At 47.8% G+C, this 24,211-nt stretch overlaps 1 protein-coding gene across 2 annotated transcripts in view; it reads left to right on the top strand.

Moving 5' to 3' along the window:
* The window catches only part of WNT7B (Wnt family member 7B), a 107,574-nt gene that overhangs the window by 8,997 nt on the left and 74,366 nt on the right, over positions 1 to 24,211 (top strand). The window contains exon 1 of one of the 2 annotated variants that reach the window (XM_077930798.1): positions 6,739 to 7,316. The exons of the other annotated variant lie outside the window; for it this stretch is intronic. Coding sequence (XP_077786924.1) covers positions 7,234 to 7,316 — 83 coding nt within the window. The 5' untranslated portion in view covers positions 6,739 to 7,233. Of the gene's footprint in view, positions 1 to 6,738; positions 7,317 to 24,211 lie in introns of those variants that run through there. 2 annotated transcript variants of the gene reach the window in all.

Below are 24,211 nucleotides of genomic sequence, written 5' to 3'. Positions count from 1 at the left end.
GACCTATTATTAGGAGGGAACCGGGCGTGTGGCCGAACTGAGCAGGATTTACTCCCTGCTCATCACCAAGAGCTAAATCCAGCCCCAGGAGGAGTATAGATACCCCCCCACGCTTTTTAGAAATAGAATAGTAATAATAATAATAATAATAATAATAATAATAATAATAATAATAATAATAATAATAGTAACAGTAATAATAAAAGGTTTCTGCTGCGGCTTCCCTTTCCATGAAAATGCTCCCGCTAGGAGCTGAATGAAAGTGTTCATGGGCTTCAGACAGTAGTCAGCCAGGCGGTCTTCCTGGATGAGCGGCCTCCGCCCAAACTCCAGATTTGGCGGGGTGATGTCCCGAATGGAAGACTAGGATCTTCAGCGCAGGGACAGATCCGGAGTGTATAAGATACTGACAGGTAGCCGTGTGTGTGTATAAGAGAATCTAGCGCTCGCTCTGAGAGAGAACTATATTCAGTCCTACACACGCGCGCGCGGTTTTCTGTCATATGAACTCCAGATATTTCACAGCGCTGTGTGTGTGTGTGTGTGTGTGTGTGTGTGTGTGTGAGAGAGAGAGAGAGAGAGAGAGAGAGGGGGGCAGTAAAAACTCTGATTTCCCATTGGCTGCTGCATCCCCAGGGTACTCCTTTCCGGAATCCCTGAATAGCACTGTGAGCAACAATCCGGAGTGAAACACGTCACTATTCGGTTCTGAATGGGAAGGGAGCGATGGCGAAGTAGACTTTGGAGCGAGGGACGAAGGACGCGGGTCCCGGGGCAGCTGGCTGCAGCGGCGTAGCGTGGGTTATCAGCACCCGGGGCAAGGCAAGTAATTTGCGCCCCCTAACCCGGGGCAAGGCAAGTAATTTGCGCCCCCTAACCCGGGGCAAGGCAAGTACAGTAATTTACTCTCCCAAGCAGCAGCAGCGAGGCTTCTCTTTTCCCCGCGCTCTCCTGGAGCTGCCTCTTTTCTTTCCTTTTTTCCCTTTCTCCAAGGCTTTTCGCTTTCTCTCCTTAACTGATTCCTCCTCCACACCGCGGCGTTTCCTGGCTGCTTCCCCCCCCCCTTCCCCCCTCTCTCCTCCTCGCTCTGCTTGCCTTGCCCTGCCCTGCCTGAGGGCGCCCTGAGGAGACTCCGCTCTCCTTTTTGACCAGGCGAGGTGGAAAAAAGGGGGGAAAGTCTCTTCCCGCCCCCTCGCCAGACTCCCTGCTCGGCTCGGCTCACTACCCAGGCGGCCAGTGGAGAGAGAGCCGCAATTACCATAAAGCTCCTCTCCCTCCGCTTGCCAAGCTGTCAAAGCCCGGCAGCAGCGGCAACGGCAGCAGCAGGCGCAGCCAGACCCCCGACAGCCAACCAGCCCGCCCGCCCGCCCGGCTTCCTCTCCTTTTTTTTGCCCGTGGCAGAAGGCTTCGCTCTCCCCCTTCCGCGACCTCCTCGCCAAGCCGAGCGAGCGCGGGCTCCCTAACCCGTGGATTTTAGTAGGGGCAGAGAGCTGCTAGTGCGAGCGCGCCCCCCGCCCATGTTGCGCCCGGTGCGGCCGGCCCCCCTGGCACCCCCCACGCTACGCCACTGGCTGGCTGCACGCCCTGCTCTTTACTCCAGACCGACAGACTCCAGATACAAGAGACGCGCGTCCTTCTGCCCTGGGAATAATTTACACAGGTTAAAATACCGCAGTCCTAGAGGCAGGATAAACCAAATGAAGAGGGCTGGGGGGGAGGGGGAGGCGCCACTTTTTATTATTCTTTCGCCCACCTGCTCCACGCCTGGCCCGCCTTGGTGGGAATGGGGGTAAATCATAAGTTGCATCATTTAAAGGGAGCAACGCCTTACGACCCACCAACGAAATTGTATCTCTTCTTTTCCATCGCAGCACTCAAGAGATCTCAAGCGGCACTTCATCTTTCAGGCTTACACTGCCTATACAGGAGTATAGTCCCTACTCAGGGATTTCTCCCAGGCAAGTTAGTCTAGAATGACACCCTCACGATGCAGGATTATAAATATTACTAGGCAGATCAATGCAGATTATTATCATTTTTAAAAAAAGACTTACACACTCCCCCCCCCTCCACAGGAGCCACCTGAGGTTTTCTTTCTAAAATGGATTTCGTTGCGTTCCCTTGCACACATTCAGGGCCGGGCCAAAATAGTAACAAAACGCAGAATGTAAGCTTGCTTTCGGAAGGTGACGCAAGAACATATTTTTGCACATTGCTCTGGGAATCTGTTGAGGGCCGAGGCTCGGTCTCCGGATACCCTTGTCCATCAAACAGGACAAAACTTCTAGCCGGCTTCGGCTGGGAGCGCAGCTCCAGATCTCGTTAGGATCCCATATGTACAAATCTGTTCTCTCGTGTAAACGGTATCAGCTCATCGCACCAGCATGTCAGATACACGCTCCCTCTGCCACTGTCATTTCTGTGGAAACGAGACTTTCGCTTTCTAATAATAAAGGACTGCCACGAAATCGGTCTCTCTCATTGTCAAGTCTTTGAAGAGAATTCTGCCGCTAAAACAGGACACTTCAACTTGCCGCATGTCTGCTGTCATAAAATCGAAGTGTTCCCGACATTTGTTTTCCTCTTTAAAGAAAGCAACAGAGCAGTGATTTGGTGTGATCTGGTCTAATTGTGTGCGCGTGCGGGAGGAGGAGAGTCTGTTCCTCTTCCTAAATTCTTATTCAATTGAAAGTCCCATTAAAGTCAGTGGAATTTACCTCCGAGTAAGCCTGCTCCTGCTGATTTGGCATGGAGTCCTCTTCCAAGCCAAAGTTCCATAGGATCGGGTTGCGCGTCACTTGGCGTGGGGGAAGAGGTCCCTAATTCTAGCTCCCCTACCATAAAGCTTACTTACCTTAAGCCAGTCCCCACCACTCATCAAAAGCTACTGGTATTTTTGACTGATTTTTTTTACTGAAATTTCTAAAATTGTGCAACAATTGTCTTTTGTGGAGGGCGGACCCCTGCAGATTGCCCCGCGATCCCTGCAGGAAGGGAGGACGGTAAGGATCGTGTGAATTCATTGTTCAGCTGGAGCTTTGACGCGTTTGCTCTGCAGCAAGTTTGGCCGAGGCCAACGCGACGTTTCTTAATAAGCATGTTTGGAATTCCAGCTTCGTGGTCCGATCCTATGCCAGCAATGGGAAGTCAGTCCCGTTCCAGCTCCGTTTCAAGTAAGAGTGCACAGGACAGTCACCTTGATGGTGCAAGGGTCATTTGGGATGGATCTGAGTTCATTCAAAGTGCCTTGCAACTAATAAAAATAGTCTCCATGGGATTTAGAAGGGGCAAGTCACTCCTTGGGCGGGGCTGCTGCTGAGCTCCCTCTTCGGGTACCAAACTGCCTTCCCTGCCGGTTGGGAAGCGACGGCTGATCTCCCTTCCACCTTTCTCCATATTTGCAAATATGCACACACACCCTCATCCCGTTTCTGGGTGGTGAGGGGAATCACTGACGGACGAGACGAAATTTAATCTTTCTGCTTGGAGAGAGAATAATAATTAACATTTCGCCCCCTGGGAGATTCACTTATGTCGGGAGAGGTTAGAATTAAGGAGTGTTAAGGTTTTACGCCCGCTTTGACGGCGGCCAGGTGTCCTGACCGAGTCCCGGATTCAAACGACCAGCTAAAAACCCTCCGGGAGGGTCGCACGGGGTGAGGGTCGCCAGAAGCCGTTGTCCACGGGGATATGTCACTCGCTCCATTTGTGCTGGTGGTGCATCGCCGCCGCCCCCCCCCCCCCCCGCCCAGGGATCAAAAGGGGGAGCTCAGAAATGGAGGAAAGGCAGTTCTGGGAATCAGATTTCCTCTGGCTGCATAGGGAGAGAGCCAGGTTTCGTCCAAGAGAGGAAGGCTGGCTGCAGTCCAAATGCTTCCGCATCCATTCCATTGATATCCCACCTTTCCTGCAAGGTGTCGGGTCTGGGTCTCCTCCTCTCTGTTATATCCTTACAATAACCCTGTGAGGGAGCTGAGGCTGAGAGGCTGCTGTGACTGAGGCAGAGCTCAGCAGCTGGAGCAGGAGTCTCAGGGTGGTGGCTTCCAGCCCCACGTTTCATGACTGATTCTGGTCCACTTAGTCCTTCATTCACTCGGTCCTCGTCCAGCACTAACGACTCCACCGCACTCACCTAGGAGAAAGCCCCGTGGAACTGCATGAGGAACGGAGAGGCTCGCCCTGTGAGCTGCGAATCAGGAGTCCCTGGAAGGGGGATTTCCCCCGGCGCCATGAACCTGGTGCCACAACCTCTCCGCTTCAGCTCAGAAGGAGGGACTTCTGAGAGACCTGCTACCTCGCAGGGTTGTTGTAAGGGTTATAACAGGGGAATGTAAACGAAGCTCTCTGAACACTGACCATTATATAGAGACACAATAGGCAAGACCCCCGCGCTTTACTACGGAGCGAGTCGATCTCCGCAGCTGTCCTGCTCCCCAAAATTCTGTTTTAATCTAATCTTGCTGCTTGAGGGGCAGTTCACACACCTCTTTATATAGTGCCATGTGTAAAGAGGAAAGAGCTTTAAAGGGTTTGTGGGGGAGTGGGGAATTACAGGAGGATCCTCGACAAATTTCATTTCAGTGTTATAGCGGGCACACCTCGTCAAACCACCGAGAGAGCAGGGATCTTCCCGAGTCTAGGATTGCAGAGACCGATGGTATTCAAGGGCACGAGGGATGAAGCTCCCTTTCTTTCGGAGCAGGGCTGTGGCTCGGCTTTCTTCTAGAAAAAGCAACCTTTATCAGCAGGGGCCGGTCCACCGTCCCTCAGACCATGTGGGGGGCCGGACTATATTTTGATGGGGGGGGGGAATGAATGAATTCCTCTGCCCCACAAATAACCCAGAGATGCATTTTAAATAAAAGCACACATTCTACTCATGTAAAAACACGCTGTCCACAGGCCGGATTGAGAAGGCGATTGGGCCTCATCCGCCTCGGGCCTGAAGTTGCCTTCCCCTGTTCTGGAGCAGGGATGGGGACTTGCGGACCTTGCGGGTGTCGTTAGTATATAAATCCATGGGCGTAGCCAAGATTTATGTTCGCAAGGGCAGGACACCCACCTAACATCAACCTCTACCTGGCTCCATCTAGCAGATTCGGAATGAAATGTCACAGCAACAGTTGTTTTAAATTACTTTCTTTTGACCCCAGGTGCTCAGAAAAATGTCAAAATCTTTCTCCAATTTCTACTTTTAGTTCAGTATGTATGTATGTATGTATGTATGTATGTACTTGATGGGGGCAGCTGCCCCCCTCCCCTTGGCCACGCCCCTTTATATATCCCATGAGTCCCAGCCAGTATGCCCAAGGGCCAGGAATGATGATGATTATATTTATTCGTGTACCTCCTTTCCCCCTAAATAGCTAAAATAGAACCCGCTAAAAACAAAGAAAAAGTGCAATAATTAAAAAAAACAATTAATGATGGGAGTTGAGAGTTCATCCAGGGCTTTCCCACCCCTGTTCTAAAGTCTGCAGAGTAATGGTGGCCTGGTGGTGGACTACCAGCTCCCAGGGGCCGAAAGAGGCAGCCACATTTACAAGTACCGAGGAATCCCTCCTTTCCTGTTGCAGATTTTCACTGCTATGAGCCGCTTTGGCAGCCACTTTTGGCTGAAGGACCCCCCAATCAGTTCCTCTGCATGGAAATGGTAATCTGACATGCCTCGATTTTAGTGGAGGCCAAAGATAACGAAGCACTTTGTCCTGGGCGCTTCTCACGCGATTTGAAGCCACCCTCGCAGCGATGCCACTGTCACCCCCCGCCCGAGGGCAGGCGGAGGACCAAGAATGCGTGGTTAGCGAGATTTGAACCGGGCTCCCGCATGGCGCAGCTCGGATGTCTCGCTCCCTCTCTCGCTACGCACAACACCTTGTGGCTCGGGAACCTCCCTGTCTGTCTCAGGAAGGTTTCATTTAATGTTTCTGGCGGTGTTATGAAGCCAGGAGCTATCCTTTCTAAGCCAGTCACATCTGGCAGTACTGACGACGACAACAATACTTTTAGTTACAGATAGGTAGCCGTGTTGGTCTGCCATAGTCAAAACAAAAAAATTCCTTCCAGTAGCACCTTAAAGACCAACTAAGTTAGTTCTTGGTATGAGCTTTCGTGTGTATCTGAAGAAGTGTGCATGCACACGAAAGCTCATACCAAGAACTAACTTAGTTGGTCTTTAAGGTGCTACTGGAAGGAATTTTTTTGTTTTAACAATACTTTTATAAATTTATTTATATAGTGCTTCTGATGGCAGATTCCTTCCCCGAGGAGTCTCTAATTTAAACTTCCACGGGATAATTAAATATTCAAAAGCAGGAGGGAAGGGAAATAAAAGAGTCAGTGGAATTGCTTTCATTGCAGAGGAATTGTAAGCTCTGTGGGGCAGAGATTTCGTTCCCTTCCGCTCCTGAACCTCTGCCAAGTGCCATGCTCATGGCTGATGCTGAAGAGCTGCCTTAATGATAAGGGCGAAGAGTGAAGAGCAAAAGGGAAGCCAGGGCGTCCCATCCCGGCGCTTGGGCGCTCGTTTTTCAAGCCAGCCAACTTGGAAAGCGCTGCTCCGCCACCGAAAGGGAGCTCTCCAGCTTGCCGGATCAGTGTCATGCCATTGTCATCGTTACAACACCGCCGCCGCCACCAACACACACACACACACACACACACACACACACACACACACACACACACAGAGGAGGCGGTTTGCCGGCACCGCTCGCCCAATGGCAGCTTGCAGTCTCTGGAGAGTTGGCGAGGAGAGAGGGAGAGAGGCGCAGTCTGCCCTCCAAATCCCTGGGAGCATCATCATTCCGCCGAGAGAAGCCACTCTCTAACAAGCTTCCAACCACTGCGAGATGACTGGCAGGGGAGCTGAGCCAGAGGCAGCAGCAGCAGCAGCAGGAGCTGGAGGAGCAGCGACCATCGCTCTGTAGAGAGACAGACAGGCAGACAGACAGACAGACAGACAGACAGGACCACCACCACCCAGGAAATTAACCAGACACAGCAAAACTGAGCCAACAAGCCCCTCTCTTGCTCCTTGCCCCCAGCCCAAGCCGGATCCAAACTCAAGTTCCCCATCTGAGCCTCTCCCCCCAGCCACCCTCCCACCCAAAGTGAAGGGGGGGACACCAACCGGGGGAGGGAGCAGTTAACCCTTTGTGGTCCCCCAAGGAAGACATCCATCCTAAGCCAAGGAACAGACCTTTCGAGAGTGCTGAGAGCTGGATAACGACCATGATCCTTTTCTCACCGCGCAGCGTTTTACTCTCAGTCTATTACCCTCAGATTTTCCTCATCCTTACCAGTGGAAGTTACTTGTAAGTGATCAAGACTTCTTTTCTTTTAAACCCCTTACTTAGATGTTTGCTGGTTTCCTAAAGGGCGCCTTCTAGGAGCTGGGAAAGTGGGGGGAAGAGACGTGCGCCCCAAAGATGGTTGCAAGGCAGGGTGGGGGTGGCAGATATGGGGGCTGTCGGGAGTGGGGTGGGCATGTGAGAGAGAAAGTTTCTTCCGAAAACAAGTTGCCTGCGGCAGGTTTGGCTCTCTGGAGTTCAGAGGCGCCCCCAGAGCAGTCAGAGGCTTTGGGGGAAGGTTGTGGCTGAGGTGCTGCGGCGAGAGATGCTGCTGCTGCTGCGAACAGGTGCTCCGTGAGGAGGGATCGGGTGGCGGAGCCAGCGAGGGCAGAAGCACTGCTGAGAACCGGGGGGGGGGGGGCTTCCTTTCGGGTAATAATGCCGGGGACTTGGGGCTCCTTGTCCTGAAGAAAGACTGCTAACAGGAGAAGCGCCCAAAGGGGTTGCTCCGCTAGGCGCAGTGACTGGGGAAGAAGTCCCATGGGATTGTGGTGGGGCTAACTTCGGAACAAGCGTGACTCGGGATGCGTGGCTGCAATTCCACTCTATTAAACAAAAGGAAGTTTGATTTTAGACGTCAAGGGGTTTGTGTTTGAATCAAAATAAGATTGTACCACCTCCCCCCAAAGTAAGATAAGTATTGATGTCCAGGTACTTATCAGAAGTCTTGGCGATGAGGAACTGGTAGTGTAATACTGTACTCCTAAATTACAGGCATATCCCCCTAAAAATAACAATTGTATTGTATCTATGACATGATCCGGCCGCAGAGAAACTTGTTAGAGTCCCATTGGTTTCAGCGAGAAGACAAGACCCTTCTGACTCTCCTCGCTCTCCTTGACCAAAGCGATGGCACTTAAATTTGAACTCTGAACTCAAATGTATGCTTTCTGCCCCTCACTCTTAACTGGAGCGGCTCGCCCTCGTTCGCTTTCCCCCCGCGCTAGGGCTGCCCGGTTCGCTCCGTCTCCTCTCCATTCAGGCCAAGACGCGCAGGCCATTCCCACATCACCCGGATCGCGAAGGTTACCAAACGATTTTATCTGGGAAATGAGGATCCGGGTGCAGGAAGGGATGGAGGTTAGGGAAGCCGAGGGGCAGAGGGACGGAGCCCCACTGGAGATCGACTCCGAAGTCAGGCTTCCTGGAGGAGTGAGGACTAATTTATTCAAAATGAGCGAAGCGAGGCTGATTTGAGGCAGGAAGCTCGGATTCAGGCCCAGCAACTGGATCTCGCATTGGGCTCCATCCGTGCAGTGCGGCGTTCCAGGGCGATGAGGATGGTTCAGGCTGTCCGCTAGAGAAGGCTTGGCCAGCTTCCAGCTTCCCTAGGCGAAGTGCTCCCGCGCCCATAATATGCCAGCCATGCTGCCAACCGCCGTGTCAGGTAGGCTGCTTTTATTAGGGGAGGGGACGACGGTGAAAGAATAACGGTGCCCTTCGCCTAAGTCTCGCTTGGGCAGAGATACAACGGGCTCATTGCTGAGTAAAGGGGCGCCGTTTTCGGCTCCCCTGGGAGTGCGCCCTGTTGGACCCCGGGGGGATTGCCGGCTGAGGATCGCGCGGAGGGTTGCAGTGTACAGAAGCTCTCAGCTGAGGTGGGATTTGAACCGGGGACTCCCCACTGCTGCATTCGCCACATGAAACGTATTTATGGATTAAGCATTTGCTTAACTTGCACCCCACCCCACTGGAGCGCAAGGTGTCAAGAAGCTCAGCATGTCAAAACCTGTTCTTTTCAACTGGAGAACTGGGGCTCTTTCTCCTCACTCACTGCCATCGAAACCAATGGGGACTTTCTGGTCGCAAAATCCTATGCATCCTTACCTGGGAGTAAGTCCCATTGACTCTACTTCTGTGTAAACACGCATAGACTCGAACTATATAGTGCTGAACTTCTGGGAGATGGTGGCCTTGCCTTGCTTTTCTCTCTCCGATGTGCGTGCGACCAGTGGCCTATTATTCCTCTCCCCATCCATCTGCACCCCACCCCACCCCTGGCTGCTTCAGTGGGTCTGCAGCTTTCTACTTCTGTTGTGGGAAACGCGCCCTCGATCCCCACGCAAGTTAGAAATCTACCCTTTAAAAAACAAGGAAAGAGGAAAGGCAGAAAAGAAACGCGTCTATTTCTTCCTTCTTAATTCTTAATGAAATGCATATGCCTTGGCCACCTATTTTCAGAGAAGTCTGATTTATGGAACCGCGTTGCGTTTGCATTGCTGTTCGCGGGGATTAAATGGAATCGCTCCGGCTGCCGACTCTGCGCAACGCGGGGCGCAGCGAAAGAGCCGGAGCGAGCTGCTTACCGCTTCCCTCTTTTCTAAAAGGGAGCTTTTATTTTATATATCTATATCTATATGTAGGCATGTGTGTGTGCAGGAGAAGAACCCCCTTTAATAGAAACCTAGCCGTATTTTCTTGAAAAACTTTAGGAAATGACTATCCCCACCAAGTTTTTCTTTCTATAAATAGTTCCGAGTCTTGAAACAAAAGTTTTCTCAACCACACACCAGATGCTGGTGGTTTCCCTTGCAGTGTGACATAATTATAAGGTCCGAAGGCAAAAAGCTATGGATGTATAATAATAATACGAAGGCAGCTCTGCTGATGGGGGAAACACAAGCGCAGGCTTTATTTAGAGCTCGCTTCGCGGAGACTGGCTGCAGAGCGCAGATTTCTGGGGCAGTGAGAATTTGTGGTGGGAAAATTAATCCGGATCCCCTCCCCCGTCTCCCTTCAGGCCAGCGCGGCCCAGATGCTTCCCGCCCCGCACTTTCCCAACTCATCATTAGTCCTCCCCGCCCAAAATGGGCTGGGGGAGTTGAGGGATCCAGCTGAGCCTTGGTCCCTTATTGGAATCAAGCAGGGCAGAAAGGGACAAGAGTTGAATTTGAATGAAGAACTTGGATTCAACCAGATGACCACCTGGTCCATCGCTCTCTCCCAATATGATGGCAGTTCCTTGTGGCTTATTCAGAGATAGTCTGCATCAAGAGTTCCACTTAGATTCCAGGGCTATAGACTGTTGATAGGTCTATCTTCCATGAAGTTGTCTAATGGTGGTGTTCATTGGTTTTTTTAAATTGTTGTTGTTGTTGTTTATTACCACCCTTCACCCTAAGGTCTCAGGGCAGGGTACAAGATTTTAGAACACGGAATTTAAAAGAAGTTACAAGCACAGAAGTAAGGTTAGTCCAAAATCCATCTGAGGTAGTGGCCATCACCACAACAGTGAAACAATGGCGACGTCTCTAAAGTTGCTTGAGGCAAAGCCTAGAGGCAACAACCAAGAAAGCTGTCTGAGCGTTCACACCAGATGCAGCTCAGTTGTTGGTGGAGCGGAAAGAAGGGGCTCTGCCAAATATCATAAAAACCCAGGCAGGCTTGTATGGGAGACGATGGTCTTTCAGATAACTTGGTGTCAAGTCATGTAGGGTTTTATATGTTACTACAGTGAGTGCCTGTGCTGCCCAGGACTTTGTAGAAACCCAAAATACTGTGATTTTTAAAAAACGGATGGTGTTGTTTGTGTATTTGTACCTGGCACAATCATATTCGGGCAGAAGTCACATCCAAGCCTGATGAAAACTGTTGCCTGCACCTCAGGAGCCCTTGTACTGAGTTTGACAACAATATCTCAAGAGGCGACTGAACCTACGCAAAAAAGGGGGGGAGGGGCAAGGTAACATTTTGGTCCACAATCTTAATTCAAAATGGTGCCCAGCACCTAAACATTTATAATTACTGCTGCCCCCACCTTGGGAACCCCTGTGCCAAGTTTGGTGATGATATCTTGAGAGGAAGCAGAAACTATAGAGCAGCGTTTCCCAACCCGGGGGCCATAAGGCCCTCTGGGGGCCCCCAGGTGAAAATCACATAAATGGGGGGTCACAACACAGAGGGAAGTGAGAAGTGAGGGGGGGATTTATTTTTAATCCTGATTGGCTGGCTATCCACTTGGCCAATCAAGAGTGGGTAAGGGGGTGACCCACGAGGGCCTAATGTTCCTTTGTGCCACATGTGTTTTCTTGGAGCAGTCCTGGTTTGTTTCTGGAGGGAGAGGGCGATTGCTGGGCCTCCCATGTTGACCAGTAGGGCCTGCGATCCAGAACCCCCAGGTCAGGTAAGTGCAGTGGTGGGGTGGCAATGGGTAGGGCTGGGAGAGCTGGAGCTGCTTGTTGCTGCCGCCAATGCTTGGTCCAGTGGCAGCGTGGGTCTGACTCTGCAAGGTGTGGGTTGCAATCCACCTCAGTGCCTAGTGGATCAGGGCCTTCGGATGTTGCCAAGGGGTGCAGGGCCCATAGGCAGCGTAAGCCTGGCTCTGCAAGCCATGGGGTGAAATCCACTTCAAAGCCTAGCTGAGTGGGGTTGTCTGGTGCTGCTGACCTGCATCTAGTAAATAACCAAGTGTCTACTCAGAAGAAAGCTGCACTGAGTCCAGGGGGCCTTGCTCCCAGGTAAGTGAGTGTGGAGCTAGAGTGTTTTATTTAGGCAGCCAGGGCTCCTCCAGATGACGAGATTTTTTGCAGCAGGTCAGTGAGGACCACTTGCTTTTAAAAATTCTCCCATATATACAGAACTCCCTGTGCACCTTTTGGACTGAATCTGTAGGTTTCTCCCTCTGTGTCAAATAACCGGGGTCAAATAAGTATTGTTTACTTTTTATAATACATGGAAAATGGATCTCCCTCGGGAGGTTCTGGACTCTCCTTCCTTGGAGGTTTCTAAGCAGAGGTTGGGTGGCCATCTGTCATGGATGCTTGAGCTGAGATTCCTACCTTGGAGGGGGTTGCACTAGAATGATGATTCTATGTTTTTCTGCTTCAACAATATTTCATTATGTTCCTATCATTTTATATAATTGTATTTTGTAAAGATTATGAAAATTATATATAAAAGATGTTCTATTTACAAACAAAACATTTAAATAGCTACCTTTCCACCTGTAGGATGGGAGAGGGCATGGGCATAGTCAGGATTTTTGTTGGGGGGGGTCAGGCTTTTGTTGGGGGGGGTCAGAACCTCAGATTTGTATTGACTTGTATTGATTTTTACTTACTGGTAGGCATCTGACCCCCTGCTCTCCTTGCTATGCCCATGTGGGGCACAGGAAGGAAACGTGGTCAGAAGGGGGTCATGGTTGGGAAACATTGCTATAGAAAACAGATAGACAGACAAAGGAACAAACCACTTACCAAAATGTATATTAATGGAACCAGAACTTTGACTTATGCCCAGAAACAGACCAGTAGCCAATGAAGCTCTTCTAACATGGGAGTGACGTGCTCCCTGTAATCAACCCTGCTAAATGGCATTCTGCAACAGTGAAAGGGCAGCCCAGCCCAGAGGCTGTTACAATGGTCCAAATGAAATGTAACTACCGTATTTTTCGCTCTATTGGACACAGTTTTTCCCCGCCAAAAATTGAGGGGAAATGTGTGTGCGTCCTATGGAGCGAATGCAGGCTTGTGCCATAGCCGCGCGCAACCCCTCCGGCAGGGAGAGGCTGCACGGAGCTATGGCTTCGTTAGCCCTGCGCAGCGTCTCCCGGGAGGGAGAGGCTGCACGGGGCTAAAGGGGAAGCCAAAACAGCGAGCGGGATCTATCCCACTCGCTGCCTTGCCTTCTTCCATAGCTGCACACAACCCCTCTGGCAGGGAGAGGTTGTGTGCACCCTGTACACTGCTCTTTGGGGCTGGGGGGGGTTTCTTTCTTGATTTCCCCCCCTAAAAACTGGGTGCGCCCTATGGTCCGGTGCGCCCTATGGTGCAAAAAATACGGTAAGTCATGGTGTCCCCAATGCCACACCATTTCCAAGAAGGAGCAAAGTTGACATACTGATCTTAGCTATGCAAAAGTGCTCTGAGTCCTGGCCACCACCACACCTGGACATCCAGGTTCACCACTGAATTCAAGAAGACATCCCAGATGGAAACCTCATTCTTCCAGAGGAGTTCAATCCCATCCAAGACATGTTGAATCCCTTCACCCAGGTTTGCTTTTCTACTGGCCACGAGTATCATGGTATTTTTTGGATTAAGTTTCAGTTTGTTCATCCTCATCCAGACACTGATTTCAGAACTTGAACAGCTTCCTGGGACTTAGAAGGAAGGAGAAATAGGATTGAGTGTCGTCAATATAATGCTGGAACTGAACTTCCAAACTCTGGACAACCTTTCCTAGCAGTTTTAACCAGATGCTAAAGAAAATGGTGGGGGGCAGGATCTTGGGCTGGTGGGGCCTCAACTTTTGGGGTGCTGTGAACACATGTAAAATTCTGAGACTGTTGTGGGTGTCTGGCCACAAAATGTGTGCTGTAGAGCATGCGTGGCGGGGGAGGGGGTAGCAAAAGGTTTTTTTAATGGGCTCTCTTATATTTACATTATTTTATATGGGATTTTCTCTAAGCCACCACAAAACCACAGGTCACTCTGACCTGTAGAAAATGTGGCAACTGTGAAATAGGCAGATTCCATGCTAAAGGATCATTTGGAAAAGATTAAAAATAAAATGGCCGGTATCATAATGCTGTTATACAAATCTGTGATGTGACCACATTCTGTACAGTTCTGGTAGCCTCACCTCAAAAGGATATTTCAGAATTGGAAAAGATTCAGACAAGGGCAACCCAAAATGATTCCGGGGACAGGGGAACTCTGCTATGAGGAAAGGTTGGGACTTTTTGGTTTAGGGGAAAGGCAAGTAAGAAGTGACATGATAGAAGTTTATAAAATTATGCATGGCATGGAGACAGTGGCTAGATAAAAGTTTCACTCATAATACAAAAACTCGTGGACATCTATTGAAGCCGAATGTTGGAAGATTCAGGATAGATAAAAGAAAGAACTTCTTCACACAGCAGGCAGTTAAATTATGGAACTCCCAGAGGAGGCAGTGAGGTCACCAACACGGACAGCTCAAAAAGAGAATCAGACAAGTTCATGGAGTAGAACTCTATCAGTGGCCACATTGCCTGGCAGATATGTTCTACCTCCAGAATCAGAGAGAGTGTGCTTCTGAATACCAGTTGCTGGAAACCACAAGAGGGGAGAGTGCTGCTTCTTGGCTCCCCGTGGGCACCTGGTTGGCCACTGTGGAAACAGGATGCTGGACTAGATGGGCCACTGGCCTGATCCAGGAGACTCTTTTTATGTTCTTAACCATCAGTCCAGCACTTGATGCCTATGGACTGGATTGTAAAAATCACAGACTGGTGCTTACTAGAACCACCTTAGCACATAGACATGGAACTGAGGCACGGATGCTTGTGGGTATTTTGGGGTACATCTATCTGATAGCGATTTTCTAGGAATTCTATGTAAAAACCATGTGCATTCATGAGGATCTGTGTTTTTTTATGCCACAGAGGCTCTGACAAATACTGGGTAGATCATTTTTGCAGTGCAACCCACAGAAACTGTTGGCAACTTCAGTTTGGTGGTGGCTTGGGTGGGGCATGCTTTCTAAAAACCATGTGGACCTGTGACTTGGATCCATGTTTCAGTGCCATGGTGCCCCAAAAGGTCTGCCTCCACACAAGCTTCCACTGGCCACAGACATCAGTGGAGATGGAAGGGCACCAAACAGCCAATGAGGACTGAGATGTTTTGTGGGGTGGGAAAGGCTGACACTGTTGAAGGGGAAAAGAGAACATGGGATAGCAGGGAATGGCAGCTGGGATGCTGAACTCTCCATACTGCAACATTTTGTGCAGTGCTTGCTATGTAAAATGGCTTCAATAAATTGCTGTTGCAGCTTATTATAAATATAATATATTATAAATATAATATATAATACATTCTGGAAAGTACTTATTTCCATTTTGCAACTCCTAGGCCAAGATTTCCTGTACACTATTTCCATACCTAATGGAAAATAGCCTACTGCATTTGTGGTGCGTATGTGTATGTTGTGGACAAATGTACTTTGCCTGGTTTAGTAATGGCAACCTTTGAAGATTAAAACTTGGCAGAAGTCATCCAACTATTTCTTTTTGGGGGTCTCCTTCTGAGAGAATTTTAGTGTTCTAAAGAGAAGTGTCCCCAGTTGTTATGTAGGAATTTTGAATCAATTCGTTGGTAATTTATTTCTAGGTGTTCTGTACTTTCTCATCTTTGCAAATAAACTGTTATTATTTATGAATAAAGAGGTTGTGTACAGTTTATCACATCTTATTACAGTGGTACCTCGCAAGACGAATGCCTCACAAGACAAAAAACTCGCTAGACGAAAGGGTTTTTTGTTTTTTGAGCTGCTTCACAAGACGATTTCCCCTATGGGCTTGCTTCGCAAGACGGAAACGTCTTGCAAGTTTGTTTCCTTTTTCTTAATACAGTTGCGACTTGACTTCGAGGAGCAACTCATAGAACGCAGTGTGGTAGCCTTTTTTGAGGTTTTTAAAGACTTTGGTGATTTTTGAAGCTTTTCCAAAACTTTCCCGACACCGTGCTTCGCAAGACGAAAAAAATCGCAAGACGACAAAACTCGCGGAACGAATTAATTTCGTCTTGCGAGGCACCACTGTATGAGCATCATGCAGATTTTACTGAAGGATGAGAGGTGAGGTTATGAGGGAATTGTGTGCATTTGTATAAGGCCTTTGTTCTTTGTTCCTGGCTGGCAAAAGAGATCATTGGGTCCAGCCACAGATAACTTTGCACAGGAGCAAGTTGTGAAATGTTTATAGTGCACTATAATCTCAATAAGGTTGCAAGCAGCAACAGCAAAGCCTGCTTGCCCAGCTGTCTGTCTCAGCAACTTTCTCGTGTCCCTCTACCTTCCAAAAAGTGTCTATTGTGGTGTCTATTGAGGTGAATGCATTAGCTGCAAGCTCTGAAGTTGTTATTATGGATTTGTTAACCACCATCCATGTACAGTGGTACCTCCGGTTAAGTACTTAATTCGTTCTGGATGTCTGTTCTTAACCTGAAACTGTTCTTAACCTGAAGCCCTACTTTAGCTAATGGGGCCTCCTGCTGCCGCTGCGACGCCGGAGCACGAGTTCTGTTCTCATCCTGAAGCAAAGTTCTTAACCTGGGGTAATATTTCTGGGTTAGTGGAGTCTGTAACCTGAAGCGTATGTAACCTGAAGCGTATGTAACCTGAGGTACCACTGTACTGTACTTGGAATTTTACAGGGTTACAAAAACAAGCAAACAAAATACATTTCTCTGTCCTGGGGAGACTATAATCTCAATTTTGACAGTGTGCAAAAACCATAGACAGGTGTTCAACCACAGTACAGGAAAAAGGGGGGACAAGAGTAACGTGTTTAATTTTAACTTAATTTAATTTAATTAATTTAATTTAATAGTGCCCCACCCTTCCATTGTAAAAAGTGCTCAGAGTGGCTCACAACATATTAAAAATAACCAAAAAGGCACCTGCGTGTTGTGATGTACATTGGTTGCTTGCTCTTTGATTTCACAGCATGCATAACAGTGACATTTAGCATGCTGAACTGATCAGATTGTCATATGCAGACGTAGTAATAAGGACATAAAAAACAAGTGAGCTTCAATAAACAATACAAGTGGAAAGCAATTTAGTGCAGTAGCTGAGAGTGTTTTTAATATGCCTCTAGGCAGTGACATATAGTTAGTCTTCTGTTTTGGGTGAGGGTGAATCCTCCCAGTTATGGTGACTAGAGAAAGCCTCAGGGCTATTTGATAGGTGTCAACTGTTTGACACATCCAGCTTATGTAGTGGCAAAGACCTTTGTGATGAGTGTACAGTAGAGCATTCCAAATGGCAGCGTCAGCAGCAAGTGAGCCACTATCAATGGCTTGCTGTGTGAGCTACTTTCACATGTATTGATTGAATGCTGACTTTGTATGGGTCTGTTTTTGTTGATTCCACATCCTCTAGTCATGGAACTTACTAGCAATAGGAAAAAAGAAATGCACTGAGATTTCACAGGTCAAAAGAGAAAGAGGAAGACCATGTCCTATACATGAGCTTTTGTATACTGCTTTAGAGTACTGGTGGTTTGGGGTTTGTTTGTTCTTTAAAAAATGCATGGAAACCTTACCATGCAAGAGTGCTCTACAGCATGCAGGCAGCCCCTCTCAGATGCTGGCTAGGCCTGATGGAGGTCATGCTGCTTCCCTTGCTTTCCCAGAGGGAGAGGACAAGCCAATGGGCAGCAGTGGGACACTGAGGGGATCTTACTCATGTGAAACCCCTTGAAACCTGCAGTGAATACTAGGAGGTGTGCACGGAGAGTGAACGGAGCCCACACCTAGCCCTCAATGCTGATGCCCCACCCATCAGAGCCAAGTGGGGGCCATGCTGCACCCCTGCCCGCCCCGGCCCCTGGTGGGCATGAAAGGTGCAGCCACACTGCCCTGCCAGCCCCACGCCACTTTGTGATGCCGCAGGGCTGTGTGAGGGGGATGCAACAGGCACGTGCCCTTTCTGTGGGGCTGGCAGGGCAGCGAGGAGCAAAATGCGCCCATGGCCACTGCCCCTCTGGCCCTCCCCACGGGATGCCACTCGCCAGTATGCCTTTAGGTGAGGGGTGGGAAACATCAGACCTAGGGGAGAGAAGCAGGGCTCTCTCTGCTTGGCCCTCAGGTTCTGTCTAGGGCCCTTCTCTATCCCTGTCAGATAGGAACGTGTCCTTAATCTGTGATCATGTTTCTTACTTGCCTCTGACCTTTGCATGGCTAGAATGGACATTGGCTAAGGTAAATTCTTGGTGTGGTAGTGTGGAGAGAACAGACTGTGAACAACATGGAGAAAGTAGAAATTTAGATTTGGCACCTCCAAGTGAGAGGTGTTGCAGACCCTGGAGGATGCTGCAGGAAGAGAAGGTGATGCCAGGCCGTCAGTGGGTTGGTACTGAGAGAAATGCCTTTCCCTGCCTGTGCTGATGAGATTTAAAGGAGAAGAAAATAAAGAGATCTTGAAACTTGTTGGAAAGGATCCACGTAAGGCGAGGACTGTCGCTTTTGGACAACAATGTACTTTTTAGAGTATTATGGGATGGACCTGCGAACTGGGGAGAGGAGGGGCTGAGTTAACCTTGAGATACCAGCAGATACCAGCAATGCACTGAATAACTGCAACAGCACTGCAGGCGCACAGAAAGGGCTCAAGATAATCTTTGGAAATGGAGGCGACAGATATAAATGGAAGGCCAATGAAGGTTGTATGCTAGAACTGTCGTACGCAGAATGAAATGAAAAGAAGTATAATATTCCCACTTGAAGCTTTACAAAAGTATACAAATGCCTTAAATAATGTTTCAACGTGAATGGAAATTACTAAGAATACAGCTGATGATTAAGTGATAATTTTGGGTAATGGATTATAATCGGAGGTACCTAATTTAAAATATTCAAAGCAGTAACATCAGAAGCTAAGGACACATCGACAATGGCGAGTGGGAAGTCACTTGAATAAAATTGTATTAAGTTGGTAATAAATTACAGAAATGACAGAATTTATACATGATCCTTTAGCCACAGGTAAAACATGTGAGCCAGTAGGCTTTTGTTTTTAAAGCTGAGCAATGTTAGAAAGTTAATCAAATAACAGTTCTTATTCTAATTGCCCCTGCTTTTTTTTTTTTTTTTTTTTTTTGGAGTTTTGGCTGTCACCTAGTTATTTGATCTGCCAGAAGAAAAGACACAGTAGCAATGGTTGAGCAATCTGGCAGAGATAGTAGTAGAGGGGTAATAACCTCACTCCTCAAATCTTTGCAGCTGCTGCAGCTTTGAATGAGTTTAGAGGGAAATGGTGACTACAGAGTTCATTGCTACATATAAACAAGCTGCCCACCATTGGCCCTGCAGTTCCTCCCTTCCAAAATGCCACCAAATATATTTTGTCCCCTGCAGGGTGTAACATGTCTGCTTGCTTTTGTGGTCTCATCAAATGGAGAGTGTATCTTGCCATTCAGATAAAAAGGCCTCAAACTCTGCTGCACATGCCTATATAAAACCTTTCAGAAATTATTTGGGTGGAGGGCAAAAAACTAAAGTGAGGTGGGTGAGATATATTTACACTAGACAGCAAGTCTGGATGGTGCAGAAGTTTATCTGGTCAGTCTGGTAGCTTTATGCATACGTGGAAGCTGTTTTAGAGGGTCCAGCTGAGAGAATGTTGTCCTTGGAGCTCAGAGGACCGGCTTCAAAGTCTGGCCTTGCTGTGAGGCTTGGCAAAGTTGCTGTTGCTCTGCCTCCATCTCCTACTGTTTCTAACAGACTGGACAAACACAGATTGCATTCCCTGCTTTAATGGAGGGGCTCATGAGGCTCCTCTCAGTTTGCTAAGAGCTCCAAGGAGCCAGATAATTGGCCAAACTTGACACCAGCTGGCAACGCAATGCAGTACTATAGTGAAATCATTCTGACACACCAGTTGTGTGGTATGCCTGGGGGAACTGCGATTAGGAAGTGTTAGACTCACTTCTGTCAAGCTGGGGGCTGGCTGGGGTGAAGCAGGGACAGGAAACAGGTGAAGCCACATCAATGTGCCTACAGCTACATGGTAGAGGGTACACTTGGCATGCAGAAGGTCCCAGGCTGAACTGTTGTAAACTCCAGTTAAAAGGACCACAAGGCAGGTGATGGTGTTGGCTGAAAAGGAACAAGAGCAGCACTAGAGGAGTCCCTTGTTTGCTCAGACCACCAAGCAAACCTGGCCCCAAAGGCTTCGTAGCACCAGGGCAAACATATGACATGATCTGCGCAATTGTTGTAAGAGCCCCATTAGCTCTAGTTCCTATTCCCTCCTGAAGTTCCCTTTGGCCAGAACTGGATGGTGGTTCACAGTCTGAATCCCTGCCTGACGTTGGTCAGGCCCCACATTCGGAATCCACTTCAGCCCTGAGTCATGACATGAAGCAGCATGTTGTCCAAGCAAAGTCTGGAATCCTCCATACATAAGGTCATACACGGTCTGTTTTGGGGTTGCTCTGTCAGTGAGGCCAGTTAATGAGGCCAATCAACAATATGTGGTCATTACTTGATTAGGTGTGAGGTGGTTGGTGAACTATGGTCCATGTGTCATTCACCCCAATCCCAGAAGTCAGTGGAAATAATTTTGACTAACTGTATGAATGAAAATATGCCACTATGAGATTACTCTGGCCCTTAATGATTCATGTGTGAGCAGGTGTATGTGACAAGCGCACCTCTGTACTAAGAGGAAGAGTTAGATTTTTCATTGATCAATCACGACTTTTCACTGGATTGATTAATTGAATAAATAAATAAATAGATAATCCACCCACATATTTTCATTTTTAATAAAAACACACATTGGAAATCTGTTCAAAGATCTGATGCTGCGTCTCATTTGGTCCTTAAAATGATAGATAACATGTTTTTCATATTCTTGTAGAACATCTCATGCCTTTCGGGCGTTGCCATGACTGAAGGCCCTCGCAAACAATGTACAGTTTTAGCTGCCATGAATGGAAATGACAATTAAAAAAAAGACAAGGTTTTTTTTTCATTGAATGTTTTAACATACAATGCCCCAAATCTCAGTGCAACACCCCCCCCCCAAGTGAGACACTGTCAGATGAGAAATGATACTTAAAAAAATAATAATTAGACTGTTGGGAGACAGGTCATATTTACAAAGTTCAATGTTGTTAGGTTATCTCTGCTTTCAATTACCCTTATAGCAAACTAGGTACAGTCATATTTTAGTTTCACTCTACGCATGGCTTGAACATTTCTTTTCCATGCAAATTCATGTAAACTCATGGTCTTACACTGATCCATGCCAAGTGGCAAATATGACGATGGTGAGGTGGTGAAGATAAAAGTATGAGATGATCGGTTTTCTCTAAAGCATTCAAGAAAGGAGGACCTTCATTTTCTTTTCTCTTCTGTTAAAGAGAACTGCAGCTTAGCAACACTTTCACTCATCATGTGAAAAATGGAAGCTCTAATTCTTGTTAATTCTAAAGGGTCCCTGTGAGATAGGCAGAGAATTTGGAGGGGACTGAAGGTAAATATAAAAGACAGGAAATAAAAAAGGAAGGAGCACTTCTCTTTTAATTGTTAATTTCTACATATCTCATTTATCCTGGTGGGGTGAAAGGCAAGGGGCTCAAAGGAGATGGAGCCTGAGATAATGACAGGCAGAGCCAACTAATCCCAGTCACCATCCTGCATCTTCTGCTGAGCTCTACAAGGACAACTAAAGAAGAAGAAGAAGGTGCCATAGGCTGTGTGACTCCCTGAACTGGGTGAAGGCAGACGAAGCGCCCCATTCTCCCTAATGGACCAGCATCCACTAAGTAAAATATAAGATGATAATTTAAAATCCTAACACTGCCAAATTCTTTGCTTCAGTCTAATCTTGTGTGATGAATGATATTCCACCCCTGCCCCTCCTGAGCCTCAAACAACTTTTGGACTTGTTTTTAAAATGCACTCTTGAAATGTATCCCATCAACCATGGGCATTACTGAATGTTGAATTCTGCATTCTTTTTCCATAGTGTCTGTCCTTAACTAATATGGCCACTCTGCCCAGCTGGACAAATGGTTCTCTCCTTTATGCCTGTACTTCGGCAGACAACAGCAGTGAAAGAGAGGGCTACTTTTCCTCTACAAGGTCAGCTGCTCTGGCTGCTTCACAAACTGCTCTTCCAGTCAAATAACTTCCTCTCAGCCCCTGTCCAAATAAACGTAATATAAACATTACACTTAAGACATGATAGGGTGCTAAACTATCACAGACTTCCTGAGGTAAAAAGTGGAGCACAGTGCCTGCCTGTGACAAACATTGTGAAGAAGCCAAGGCGTCCCTGTGAGAACAACAGATCAGACCAGAGGCAGGGCCTGTCAAACAACCTGTTCCAACTCTTAGCTTCACTGGTGTTGTTAACACCACTCCAACGCCACATGGTGCTTTACAGAGTCCCATAGGCAAAAAAAGATAGAGCCTTGTCCTTGAGAAGATTAAAATCTAAATGTTAATGGTAGTGGGTGACCAGAGAGGCAGGGGAGTAAAAGAGGCGCAAATGTCATTACAAGTCCTTAGCTGTTGTCCTTAGCTGTTGCCAAGACATTTTGGTACTTGAGGCGAACCACCAAATGGTGTCCACCCACCCCTGTCCAGAGAAGAAAGGGTAAGTGAAGATCTACATGAGGGAAAAAGGAGGAATAAAGATTGATAGACGGCCCTTCTCTATTCCTGTCAGATACCCTCTCATGGAGTCCTTTTGCAAGGCAGGAACATGTCCTTGATCTGGGATCATGTCTCTTGCATGCCTCTGACCTTTGCACTGCTGGAATGGACATTGGCTAAAGTAGAATCTTGGTGTGGAGAGACTTTGCGTCATGGGTGGGCTGGCCCTGGCGGCTCTTAAATGCAGTTAGTTTGTTTGGGGAATGAGGATTTAGATGCTACTTCAAATTCTACTCAGAAGAGATGGGTTGAGCCTGAGTCTGAAGGGTGAGAGAGGGGAAGGAGGGATGAACAGTAGCACCATGTGCAGATTCTGAAAGTACCAGGATAAGGCGTCACAGGCAAGAAAGGGAGAAGCTGTTTAAGGGAGGAGACTTTGAACATGAGTGGATGTGGAAAAGTTGAAGCAGGACTTGGGCAGGGAGATGAAGGGACAATGACAACATTAAAGGAAAGGATAATAATAATAATAATAATAATAATAATAATAATAATAATAATAATATTTATATCCCGCCCTCCCCAGCCGGAGCCGGGCTCAGGGCGGCTAACAACAATAAAACAGTACAACACAACACTCTAAAATCATTCATTATAAAATTAATTAATTCAAGCCACTGGCAACCATTGGGCCAGAGCTCCGCGAAGATTGCCGAGGGAGGGAGTCAGGCTGTGCCCTGGCCAAAGGCCTGGTGGAACAGCTCTGTCTTGCAGGCCCTGCGGAAAGATGTCAAGTCCCGCAGGGCCCTGTTCTCTTGTGACAGAGTGTTCCACCAGATCGGAGCCACAGCCGAAAAAGCCCTGGCTCTAGTTGAGGCCAGCCTAACCTCTCTGTGGCCTGGGACCTTCAGGATGTTTTTATTTGCAGACCGTAGGTTTCTCTGTGGGACATACCAGGAGAGGCGGTCCCGTAGGTACAAGGGTCCTAGGCCGTATAGGGCTTTGAAGGTTAAAACCAGCACCTTAAACCTGACCCTGTACTCCACCGGGAGCCAGTGCAGCTGGTATAGCACCGGGTGAATGTGAGTTTGTCCAAGTGAAAACTTTATGTCCAGTGGTTTATATAATAAAACATTTTATCTGGAGTGCTGAAATAAGACCTTAAGAGAACAGCAATACTTGATGGCACATTGGCAGGTTGTGGCTGAGGCAGCTTTTGAAAGGGTGAATTCTCAGTTGCAGGGTCCACTGCAAAAATGGGAGCACAGAATGGAAGTCAGGCTAGTACCAATAGAAATTGAGACATGCATTTATTTGCTAACAAACTGGAAAGTGGAAAACACGCATGCATTTTAGATGTACATTCACCAAACAACAAAGCATTTTAGTACACTTTAATTTGGGCAAGTTCCCAATTATCTGGTTACTCTAATATTGTAACCTTGTAACATGAACTGTCTAGTTTAGCTAAAATTTCAAACAACAACCCATTGACATATGCACAGAAGCAAGGGGACACAATGGTTCCTAGTGAGGCCATCTGCCTGTGTGAGAAGCATTCAAGCTCTACATGAGAGACTCATATGACTGAATGATCCTCCATCCACAAAATCCATCCACATCCATTTCATAGAGAAGGGCTAACTTAGTCTTAACACACACATCTCCAGCTGCAGTCTGAAGTGATACAGCCCAGAGAGGAAGACTTACTAGCACAGTGAGAACTAGACCAGTATCCTAGTGTTCAGTTCACACAGAATATTT

Source organism: Podarcis muralis, chromosome 6 (assembly GCF_964188315.1).
Source record: "Podarcis muralis chromosome 6, rPodMur119.hap1.1, whole genome shotgun sequence".
Classification (NCBI taxonomy): Eukaryota; Metazoa; Chordata; class Lepidosauria; order Squamata; family Lacertidae; genus Podarcis; species Podarcis muralis.
This window is presented reverse-complemented; position numbering and strand designations above follow the sequence as displayed.